Source organism: Oncorhynchus gorbuscha, linkage group LG13 (assembly GCF_021184085.1).
Source record: "Oncorhynchus gorbuscha isolate QuinsamMale2020 ecotype Even-year linkage group LG13, OgorEven_v1.0, whole genome shotgun sequence".
NCBI lineage: Eukaryota > Metazoa > Chordata > Actinopteri > Salmoniformes > Salmonidae > Oncorhynchus > Oncorhynchus gorbuscha.
In genome coordinates, this window is record NC_060185.1 from 90,227,426 (window position 1) to 90,239,775 (window position 12,350).

A 12,350-nucleotide genomic window follows, 5' to 3' on the forward strand; every position below is an offset into this window, starting at 1 on the left:
GAGAGAGAGAGGTGGAGAGAGAGCGGTGAGAGAGAGACAGAGAGAGAGGTGGAGAGAGAGCGGTGAGAGAGAGACAGAGAGAGAGGTGGAGAGAGAGGGTGAGAGAGAGAGGTGAGAGAGAGAGACAGAGACAGAGAGGTGGAGAGAGAGCGGTGGAGAGAGAGACAGTGAGAGAGGAGAGAGAGAGGAGAGAGACAGAGACAGAGAGAGAGGTGGAGAGAGAGCGGTGAGAGAGAGACAGTGAGAGAGAGAAAGAGAGAGCGGTGAGAGAGAGAGAGGAGAGAGAGAGAGACAGAGACAGAGAGGTGGAGAGAGAGAGGTGGAGAGAGAGCGGTGAGAGAGAGAGACAGAGACAGAGAGAGAGGTGACAGAGAGAGAGGTGGAGAGAGAGCGGTGAGAGAGAGCGGTGAGAGAGAGAAAGAGAGAGAGCGGTGAGAGAGAGAAAGAGAGAGAGCGGTGAGAGAGAGAAAGAGAGAGAGCGGTGAGAGAGAGAAAGAGGAGAGAGCGGTGAGAGAGAGAAAGAGGAGAGAGAGAGAAAGAGAGAGAGCGGTGAGAGAGTAGGGGGGAATGTGATTGCCGTTGGTAACACTCCTCACAAGAGGCCCTGTCGTGGTGGAAAGCTTCCTACTTCAATTATCAACCATCTCACTAGTTTCACTCTGTTCTCCTTTATCTGGTCAAACTGAGTACTAGGACATCATACATATCTATTCAAGAGGCAACAAACTCCAGCAGCCCCGGTAATGTCCCATTTAGAAAGGAGGAGGCAGAGAGGATCTGGTTTCTGAGGCTGTATAATATCATGGTACACGGAGCGTAGCATTACGGAGGCTGAATAAAAAATGCATTTATGTTAAAAATTCAAACGGAAGCCATTTATCTGAAGGGAAACCAAGGCAATTAAGTAACGCTTTAATGCCAATTAGAAACAAAAACTGTGTCCTGTAATTGGATAAAACCTGGTCCTTTAAACAAAGCAGTGGTGCTGAAGTGGTCTCTTCATAAACATATGGGGGTGGTCGCCTTCATCATAAAACCAAGCCAGGAATTCCTGAATTCCTCCAATTATGGTAATCGTTTACTTTCCTTCCTCCACCCCGTCCGTCCGTCCGTCCGTCCGTCCATCCTTTCTTCCTTGCCGATCTGCCATGTAACGTGTTTCTGTGTATGGTCCTTGCTCATATGTAGCATTGCATGGCGAATGTTTAAAAATGGATTAACCCTAGCCCTAACCCTAACCTTGATTCTTACCTTAATCTTTATTCTAAATCAAACTGTAACCTTAACAAGCAGTTGCTTATCAACAGATAGTTTGTTGATAGTATGACCATCTGTAGAGCATCTACAAAGTGGGACCTTGTTAACGTATTTCCTGTAACTAGCTACCTAATATCAAAATCAAATGTTATTGGCCACAATCACATTTTTGGCAGATGTTATTGCAGGTGTAGTGAAATGCTTGTATTTCTAGCTTCAACAGTCCATAAGTTAGTATCTAACAATTCACAACACTACACACACATCTAAAAGTAAAAGAATGGAATGTAGAAATATTTAAATATTAGGATGAGTAATGTCAGAGTGGCATTGACTAAATACCGTAGAATAGAATACAGTATATACATATGAGATGAGTAAAGCAGTATGTAAACATTATTAAAATTAAAGTGACTGGTGTTCCATTATTAAAGTGACCAGTGATTCCATGTCTATGTATATAGGGCAGCAGCCTCTAAGGTGCAGGGTTGAGTAGCTGGGTGGTAGCCGGCTAGTGATGGCTATTTATCAGTCTGATGGCCTTGAGACAGAGGCTGTTTTTCAGTCTCTCGGTCCCTGCTTTGATGCACCTGTGCTGACCTCGCCTTCTGGATGATAGCAGGGTGAACAAGCCGTGGCTCGGGTGGTTGATGTCATTGATGATCTATTTGGCCTTCCTGTGACATCGAGTGAGGTAGGTGTGCTAGAGGGCAGGTAGTTTGCCCCCGGTGATGAATTGGGCAGACCGTACCACCTTCTGGAAAGCCTTACGGTTGCGGGCGATGCAGTTGCTGTACCAGGCGGTGATACAGCCCGACAGGATGCTCTCAATTGTGCATCTGTAAAGGTTTGTGAGGGTCTTAGGGGCCAAGCCAAATTTTTTTCAGTCTCCTGAGGTTTGCGACTTCTTCACGTTGGTGTCTGCGACGCGGTTGGTTTCCCTTTGTAGTCCGTGATTGACTATAGACCCTGCCACATACATCTTGTGTCTGAGCCGTTGAATTGTGACTCCACTTTGTCTCTGTACTGAAATTTTGCCTGTTTGATTGCCGTAAGAGGGAAAAACTACACTCTTTGAATTTGACCATATTCCCAATCACCATGGTCAAATGCAGCGGTTCTCGCTTTTCAGTTTTGCACGAATGCTGCCTTCTATCTGTGGTTTCGGGTTTGGGCAGGGGAGGGGAGGGCCTGGGCAGGGGAGGGCCTCTGGGCAGGGGAGGGGAGGGCCTGGGCAGGGGAGGGCCTCTGGGCAGGGGAGGGGAGGGCTCTGGGCAGGGGAGGGCTTCTGGGCAGGGGAGTGGAGGGCCTCTGGGCAGGGGAGGGGAGGGCCTCTGGGCAGGGGAGGGCCTCTGGGCAGGGGAGGGCCTCTGGAAAAGGGGAGTAGCAGTGGTCGAGTGTTTTACCAGAGCGAGTTCTACAGTCCATGTGTTGATAGAACTTCGGTAGCATTTTCCTCAAATTTGCTTTGTTAAAATCCCCAGTTACAATAAATGCGGCCTCAGGATATGTGGTTTCCAGTTTGCATAAAGTCCAGTGTAGCTCCTTGAGGGCCGTTGTGGTATTGGTTTGATGGGGAATATACACAGCTGTGACTACAACAAAATAAAATTATCTTGGGAGGGAATGCGGTTGGTATTTGATTGTGAGGTATTCTAGGTTGGGTGAACAAAAGGACTTGAATTTCTGTATGTTGTCACAATCACACCATGAGTTGTTAATCATGAAACAAACACAACCGCCCTTCTTCCCAGACACTTCTTTATTCCTGTCTGATGTACTGAGAACCCAGCTGGCTAAATGGAAAGGGGACAGTATATCCGGAGAGAGCCATAATTCCGTGATGCTCATAAAGCTTCACGTATAAATCAAGATGTACACAAGTACACAACTATTAAAGGATTTAATAAAAAATACATACTACACACACAAGTATATGCACACGCACACATGCACAAGCACACAACCACAGCACAACCCAGCATGTGTCCGTCCATCATGTTAGGCAGCAGTTAAGAGCAGCATGACGTCTATACTGTCCTTCCTGTCCTGTATCTGTGTGTGTGTGTCTGTGTGTGAAACAGGTCCATCATGGACATTTCTTCTCCATTGAGTGGTTGAGGCATGATGTTAGCCACTAGATAAGCAACATCTGTCATGATTAGATGTTTGGATGGTTCCATTATACAGGGTTGGGGTTGGGGGAGGGGGGTGGTCCCTGGATACTGGATATCCACTTTACCCCCCCAAACATCTCCAGATAACAAATCCCAAAAACAGTTATGTCAGTAAATCAACTGTAAACCAGATACTCAGGTTAAATCTATGTCAGTAAATCAACTGTAAAACAGATACTCAGGTTAAATCTATGTCAGTAAATCAACTGTAAACCAGATACTCAGGTTAAATTTATGTCAGTAAATCAACTGTAAACTAGATACTCAGATTAAATCTATTTCAGTAAATCAACTGTAAACCAGACTATACTCAGATTCAATCTATGCAGGTGCCAGTGGCGTCGTGTGGGCAAGCAGTTTTCTGATGTCAACGTACTGAACAGAGTGTCCTTTGGTGGTGGTGGGGTTATACAATGGACAACGAACACAATTGCATTTTATCGATGGCAATTTGAATGGACAGAGAGATCGTGACGAGAACCTGAGGCCCATTGTCGTGCCATTCATCCATCGCCATCACCTAATTTTTCAGCATGATAATGCACAACCCCATGTTGCAAGGATCTGTACACAATTCCTGGAAGCTGAAAATGTCCCAGTTCTTTCACCCACTGAGCATGTTTGAGATGCTCTGGATTGTCTTGTACGACAACGTGTTCCAGTTCCCGCTCAGTGTAAATACCCACTAAATACCAGACTTCCTCAACTGATTCTGACACAGTGACATCCAGTACCCAATCCCCCCATCCCATACTAATCATAGACAACGTGTGTTCCTACCTTCAGAGTGGTGTGAGAGGGTGAGCAGGCTGACACAGGATGCTCCTATCCCAGATCCGAACACCGTGATACGGTTGGAGTCTCCTCCGAAGTATCCAATGTTCTCACTGATCCACCTCAGAGCCTGGATCTGGTCCAGTAGGCCGTAGTTCCCCTTAGCTGCCTGGTCTCCTGTAGACAGGAACCCTAGAACAGACACAGAGGATACATGGTTAGTCAATGATGTAACACTAACAGGGATGCAATTTTGTTTCCCAAAGGTAGGTTGAGATTGATTCCGTTTCGGTCCCAGACTGGACCTGGTTGAGGTTGATTCCTTTAGGGTCCCAGGTGAAGACTGGACCTGGTTGAGATTGATTCCTTTAGGGTCCCAGGTGAAGACTGGACCTGGTTGAGGTTGAATACTTTAGGGTCCCAGGTGAAGACTGGACCTGGTTGAGATTGAGTCCTTTAGGGTCCCAGGTGAAGACTAGACCTGGTTGAGATTGAGTCCTTTAGGGTCCCAGGTGAAGACTAGACCTGGTTGAGATTGAGTCCTTTAGGGTCCCAGGTGAAGACTGGACCTGGTTGAGGTTGATTCCTTTAGGGTCCCAGGTGAAGACTGGACCTGGTTGAGATTGAGTCCTTTAGGGTCCCAGGTGAAGACTAGACCTGGTTGAGATTGAGTCCTTTAGGGTCCCAGGTAAAGACTAGACCTGGTTGAGATTGAGTCCTTTAGGGTCCCAGGTGAAGACTGGACGCCTGGTGATGAATATGTTTTTTGTTGACTCTACTTGGTTATTAAGTCAACTCCAAAAGCTTGAGGTGGGTCATCAAGCACAAAGAACGGTCGGGAATTACTGGTGTACAGTGTGTTGTATGTTGTACAATGTGAAGATTCAGGATAAAAAGGGACCAAATGAAGTGACATTACAGTGTTTCTACCAAGTCAAGGTAACTTGCAAAGACCACAAATCCCCCCCCTCCCCTCATTCTACCCCACCCCTTTTAGCTCAAACTATCAAGCTCTCTGGCTCTCCAGTGAGATCCTGACTTATTGGAGAACATGATTGTTGGTAAAAATAAAAGGGCTGTGTGACCACATGTCATCTCTACATTATGGGAAATCAATGTTGAGCCTCCCTGGACGATCACATATCACCCTGTCTATCGACCCGCCGTGATGAGAACCACATGTATCTATGAGCGCTGTTGTGTTGTGACACTGAGAGAAAAGGCAGGAGAGATGGAAACTAAGAGGCCCTGAATAATGTAGATGAAATGTTCCCTCATAAATCATGACCTCTTTAGTGTAGGCCTTTGTTTCAACAAAAACAAAACAGTTTATTTGTACTTCATGATTGAAATGTTCAGAGATGTTACTACAGGATATAGAACATGAAGTAGAAATGATGAGTAGAAGTGCTTTATGTTAAATACACCATGTACAGTGTACAAAAGTAGGCATACCACACTGCATACCACCCTGCATACCACACTGCATACCACACTGCATACCACCCTGCATACCACCCTGCATACCACACTGCATACCACACTGCATACCACCCTGCATACCACACTGCATACCACACTGCATACCACACTGCATACCACCCTGCATACCACACTGCATACCACACTGCATACCACACTGCATACCACACTGCATACCACACTGCATACCACCCTGCATACCACCCTGCATACCACCCTGCATACCACCCTGCATACCACCCTGCATACCACCCTGCATACCACCCTGCATACCACTGCTGGCTTGCTTCTGAAGCTAAGCAGGGTTGGTCCTGGTCAGTCCCTGGATGTGAGACCAGATGCTGCTGGAAGTGGTGTTGGAGGGCCAGTAGGAGGTACTCTTTCCTCTGGTCTAAACAATATCCCAATGCCCCAGTGCAGTGATTGGGGACACTACCCTGTGTAGGGTGCTGTCTTTCGGATGGGACGTTAAACGGGTGTCCTGACTCTCTGAGGTCATTAAAGTACGGGTATTAACCCCGGTGTCCTGGCTAAATTCCCAATCTGGCCCTCAAACCATCACGGTCACCTAATAATCCCCAGTTTACAATTAGCTCATTCATCGCCCTCCTCTCCCCTGTAACTATTCCCCAGGTCGTTGCTGTAAATGAGAATGTGTTCTCAGTCAACTTACCTGGTAAAATAACGGATAAAAAAATAAACACCCTTCAAATGAATGGATTTGGCTATTTCAGCCACACCTGTTGCTGACATGTGTATAAAATTGAGCACACAACCATGCAATCTCTATGGACAAAAATTGGCAGTAGAATGGCATTACTGAAGAGTTCAGTGACTTTCAACGTGGCACCGTCATAGGGTGCCACCTTTCCAACAAGTCAGTTGGACAAATTTCTGCCCTGCTAGAACTGCCTCGGTCAACTGTAAGTGCTGTCAGGAGAACGTTAGAATGCCAGGAGAACGCTGCCTGCCCCCGTGCACAAAGTGAGGTCCCATACAGCAATGGTTTGTCAAGATCTGTGTGGAAGAACTTGACTGGCCTGCACAGAGCCCTGACCTCAACCCCATTGAATACCTTTGGGATGAATTGGAATGTCGACTGCGAGCCAGGCCTAATCGCTCAACATCAGTGATCTGACCTCACTAATGTGGTTGAATGGAAACAAAGTACTAAATCCTTCAGCTATGGCGTGTACCTCTGGTGGAGAGTAACATGAACACACCAGCTGTTAGAGCAGTTTTACAGGGCTCTACATGTTTCCAATGTACAGAACATGGACTAGACATTTCCACTGAATCCTATCTTCTCACATGATATCGTGTGACATTGAGCCTCTCTTTGCGACATAATGTGTTCATTTTAACACTGAGGCAATATAACTACATCTCTAGGGCTCTGTACCAAACATATGAGAGAGAGAGAGAGAGAGAGCGGGAGGGACGCGCACCCACGCACACACACACACACTCTATAACGGTGTCTCCAGGGCTCAGGCCCAGCTGTATGTTGGGTAATAGAATGTTAAATCATCTGACGTCCCAGAGGACCCCTCAATCGACTCAGTGTCCATCAACCCTACTCAACATGGGTTGCATCCCAAATGGCTCCCCATTCCCTATATCGGGTACTATGTGCCCTGGTGAGAAGTGGTGTACTAGATAGAGAATAGGGTGCCGTTTGGAACACACACAGGGAATAACAGAAAGGAAAAGGAAATTAAACGCATGCAGACATGCATTCATTGAGCATTGAGTTCACTGGCTGCCTCTAAAGCTAAACAATCCAAATAAACCTGACGTTAACATTTAGAAAAGCACCCCTTCATCTGATCTACCTTGTTGCAGGTGCGTGGGAATAATTTAATAATACATTAAGCTTCTGTTGACGGTGAAAAGACAGACGCGTAGCCCTAAGCTTGAATAAAACAAAATTATACTGTCTGGCAAGAGCAGTGTGAAGGTTTTCATTTTCTTAAAAAAATTAAATAAAATGTAATTAATAGAGGCACCTTCATAGAGGCACCTTCATAGAGGCACCTTCATAGAGGCACCTTCATAGAGGCACCTTCATAGAGGCACCTTCATAGAGGCACCTTCATAGAGGCACCTTCATAGAGGCACCTTCATAGAGGCACCTTAATATAGGCACCTGAATATAGGCACCTTAATTGAGGCACCTTAATATAGGTACCTTAATATAGGCACCTTTTGGCAGCGGTAAGTGGGGGCAGGACATCAGCAGAAGGCTAAGGCAGGTTGAAACGCTCAAATTTAAGACTTATTTACAGCTCTTCTTGGTGATCCAACGTGAACGTCGGGAACTGAATCGCTTCTGTGAAAGAGCCGTTCATTTGGCTCCCTGACTTTGCTTTTTGTGCTCCGGACAGCCACTATCTGCAGATAAGCTAGAACATTGTTCTCTGAAGATGGTCATTATGGGATGGCAGGGTAGCCTAGTGGTTAGAGTGTTGGGCCTGTAACCGAAAGGTTGCTACATCGAATCCCTGAGCTGACAAGGTAAAAATCTGTTGTTCTGCCCCTGAACAAGGCAGTTAACCCACTGTTCCTAGGCCGACATTCTAACTAAGAATGTGTTCTTAACTGACTTCCATAGTTAATAAATAAAGGTAAAATAATAATGGTATAATTGCTAACCTCCCCTGTTATTGTAATGGTGAGTGGTTAGCATGTCTTGAGGGTATGATATTTGTGTGTCTGTAACTTTCTTATTATTCTCATCATTATTCATGATTCATTCAGGACTATCCGTAACCATGGTAGCATCCACATTCATGTAGAAGTGTTTAGAAACATATTCCATTCTTATTTACAACAGAAGTGACTCCAAAATGACACAATACTTTTATTTACCATTCATTTCTATTGGGCACAAAATAATCTGAAACACAACCAAAACAAACAACAAATGCATCCAACAAGTTTGTTGAGTCACAAGCTTGATGTCGTCATTGCGTTCTAGGAATATGGGACTAAATACTACACTTTTTTACTACTTTAATACACATAAGTGAATTTGTCCCAATACTTTTGGTTCCCTAAAATGGGGGAGACTATGTACAAAACGTGCTGTAATTTCTAAACGGTTCACTCGATATGGGTTCAAATATGCTGTAATCTGTGTCTGAAATGAATGCTGACAATCTGCATGTTAACCTCATAGTCATTATACTGTATCATTTCAAGTGCTGGAGGACTGAGCCAAAACAACAAAACGTGTAACTGGAGCTCATTGTATTTAATGAATGAACAGAAATGACCGTTTTAGTTTTGGTGCCAAAAGAGGACGATGTAACACTAACGTTCTAGAATACTGAAATAGGTATCACTACTGGTGATATATGTAGTTAGGGATTTAACAAACAACACAAAGAAAGAATGAGTGTGGCCAAATTGGCGGGAGTTTGGAGAGTCACGTGTCTACGAGGTCATTATCACCACAAACAGAAAAACTGACAGGAAAATATGGATTTAATGGAATCCACTCCCTTAGATATTAAATACATTGGTTGGCATTAAATCCACTAAATGCCACCAAAGAGATAAGAATTGGGAAAATGGTCAATTCCAAAAATCCTTCATCAACAGAGTGCATTCGGAAAGTATTCAGACCCCTTGACTTTTTCCACATTTTGTTACATTACAATCTACACACAATACCCAGTTTTATTACATTTACATAAGTATTCAGACCCTTTACTCAGCACTTTGTTGAAGAACCTTTGACAGCGATAACAGCCTTGATGCTACAAGCTTGGCACACCTGTATTTGGAGAGTTTCTCCCATTCTTCTCTGCAGAGCCTCTCAAGCTTTGTCAGGTTGGATGGGGAGCATTGCTGCACAGCTATTTTCAGGTCTCTCCAGAGATGTTTGATCGGGTTCAAGTCCAGGCTCTGGCTGGGCCACTCAAGGACATTCAGAGGCTTGTCCCGAAGCCACTAATGCGTTGTCTTGGCTGTGTGCTTAGGTTCGTTGTCCTGTTGGACGGTGAACCTTCGCCCCAGTCTGAGGTCCTGAGTGCTCTGAAGTAGGTTTTCATCAAGGACCACTCAGTACTTTGCTCCATTCATCTTTCCCTTGATCCTGACTAGTCTCCCAGTCCCTGCTGCTGAAAAATATCCCCACAGCATGATGCTTCCACCACCATGCATCATCGTAGGGATGGTGCCAGGTTTCATCCAGCTTGGCATTCAGGCCAAAGAGTTCAATCTTGGTTACATCAGACCAGAGAATCTTGTTTCTCATGGTCTGAGAGTCTTTAGGTGCCTTTTGGCATACTCCAAATGGGCTGTTATGTGCCTTTTACTGAGGAGTGGCTTCCATCTGGCTACTCTACCATAAAGGCCTGATTGATGGAGTGTTGCAGAGATGGTTGTCCTTCTGGAAGGTTCTCCCATCTCCACAGAGGAACTCTGGAGCTCTGTCAGACCATCGGAGTCACCTATCTGACCAAGGCCCTCTTGGGGATCTTCAGTGCTGCAGAAATGTTTGGTACCCTTCCCCAGATTTGTGCCTCGACACAATCCTGTATCTGAGCTCTAAGGACAATTCCTTCGACCTCATGGCTTGGTGTTTGCTTTGACATGCCCTGTCACCAATGGGACCTTATATAGACAGGTGTGTGCCTTTCCAAATCATGTCCAATCAATTGATTTTACCACAAGTTGACTCCAATCAAGTTGTAGAAACATCTGAAGGATGATCAATGGAAACAGGATTAAATGTTGAGTCTCAAAGCAAAGGGTCTGAATGCTTATGTAAATAAGGTATTTCTGTTTTTTTTATACATTTGCAAAAAAAGTCTAAAAACATGTTTTTGTTTTGTCATTATGGATTATTGTTTGTAGATTGCTGAGGATTAGATTGAAAAAATATATATTTTAGAATAAGGCTGTAACGTAACAAAATGTGGAAAAAGTCAAGAAGTCTAAATTCTTTCAGAATGCACTGTCTGTCTACATCTCCTTACACAGTTCACTGTCTGTCTCCATCTCCTTACACAGTTCACTGTCTGTCTCCATCTCCTTACACAGTTCACTGTCTGTCTCCATCTCCTTACACAGTTCACTGTCTGTCTCCATCTCCTTACACAGTTCACTGTCTGTCTCCATCTCCTTACACAGTTCACTGTCTGTCTCCATCTCCTTACACAGTTCACTGTCTGTCTCCATCTCCTTACACAGTTCACTGTCTGTCTCCATCTCCTTACACAGTTCACTGTCTGTCTCCATCTCCTTACACAGTTCACTGTCTGTCTCCATCTCCTTACACAGTTCACTGTCTGTCTCCATCTCCTTACACAGTTCACTGTCTGTCTCCAATTCTCTCTTGAGAATTGACCACAAGTTCTCAATGGGATTCAGGTCTGTGGAGTTTCCTGGCCATGGACCCAAAATATCAATGTTTTGTTCCCCAGGCCACTTATTTATCACGTTTGCTTTATGGCAAGGTGCTCCATCATGCTGGAAAAGACACTGTTTGTCACCAAACTGTTCCTGGATGGTTGGGAGAAGTTGCTCTCGGTGGATGTGTTGGTACAATTCATTATTCATGGCTGTGTTCTTAGACAAAATTGTGAGTGAGTCCACTCCCTTGGCTGAGGAGCAACCCCACACATGAATGGTCTCAGGATGCTTTACTGTTGGCATGACACAGGACTAATGGTAGCGCTCACCTTGTCTTCTCTGGACAAGCTTTTTTCCGGATGCCCCAAACAATCGGAAAGGGTATTCATCTGAGAAAATTACTTTACCCCAGTCCTCAGCAGTCCAATCCCTGTACCTTTTGCAGAATATCAGTCTGTCCCTGATGTTTTTCCTGGAGAGAAGTGACTTCTTTGCTGCCCTTCTTGACACCAGGCCATCCTCCAAAAGTCTTCACCTCACAGTGCGTGCAGATGCACTCACACCTGCCTGCTGCCGTTCCTGAGCAAGCTCTGTACTGGTGGTGCCCTGATCCCGCAGCTGAATCAACTTTGGGAGACGGTCCTGGCGCTTTCTGGACTTTCTTGGGCACCCTGAAGCCTTCTTCACAACAAATGAACCGCTCTCCTTGAAGTTAAATGGTTGATTTAGGTGCAATCTTAATGGCAGCAATATCCTTGCCTGTGAAGCCCTTTTTGTGCAAAGCAATGATGACGGCACGTGTTTCCTTGCAGGTAACCATGGTTGACAGAGGAAGAACAATGATTCCAAGCACCACCCTCCTTTTTGAAGTTTCCAGTCTGTTATTCAAACTCAATCAGCATGACAGAGTGATCTCCAGCCTTGTCCTCGTCAACACTTACACCTGTGTCAACGAGAGAATCACTGACATGATGTCAGCTGGTCCTTTTGTGGCAGGGCTGAAATGCAGTGGAAATGCAGTTTTTTGGGGATTCAGTTCATTTGCACGTCAAAGACGGACTTCATCTGATCACTCTTCATAACATTCTGGAGTTTATGCAAATTGCCATCATACAAACTGTGGCAGCAGACTTTGTGAAAATGTATATTTGTGTCATTCTCAAAACTTTTGGCCACGACTGTACTCTACCAGACAATCTCTAGCCAATATACTCTACCAGACAATCTCTAGCCAAGGCTCTTCTCAACTCTGTGATTGTCACCCCCTCCTCCACCACTCCTCTTTCTGACTCCCTG

General features: G+C 45.1%; 1 protein-coding gene across 2 annotated transcripts in view; it reads right to left on the bottom strand.

Annotated features, from left to right (window-relative positions):
• Positions 1-12,350, bottom strand: part of LOC123993690 (neuroligin-3-like) — a 408,214-nt gene that overhangs the window by 105,151 nt on the left and 290,713 nt on the right. For both annotated transcript variants that reach the window (XM_046296092.1, XM_046296091.1), the window contains exon 4: positions 4,215-4,400. In XM_046296092.1, coding sequence (XP_046152048.1) covers positions 4,215-4,400 — 186 coding nt within the window. The remainder of the gene's footprint in view (positions 1-4,214; positions 4,401-12,350) is intronic.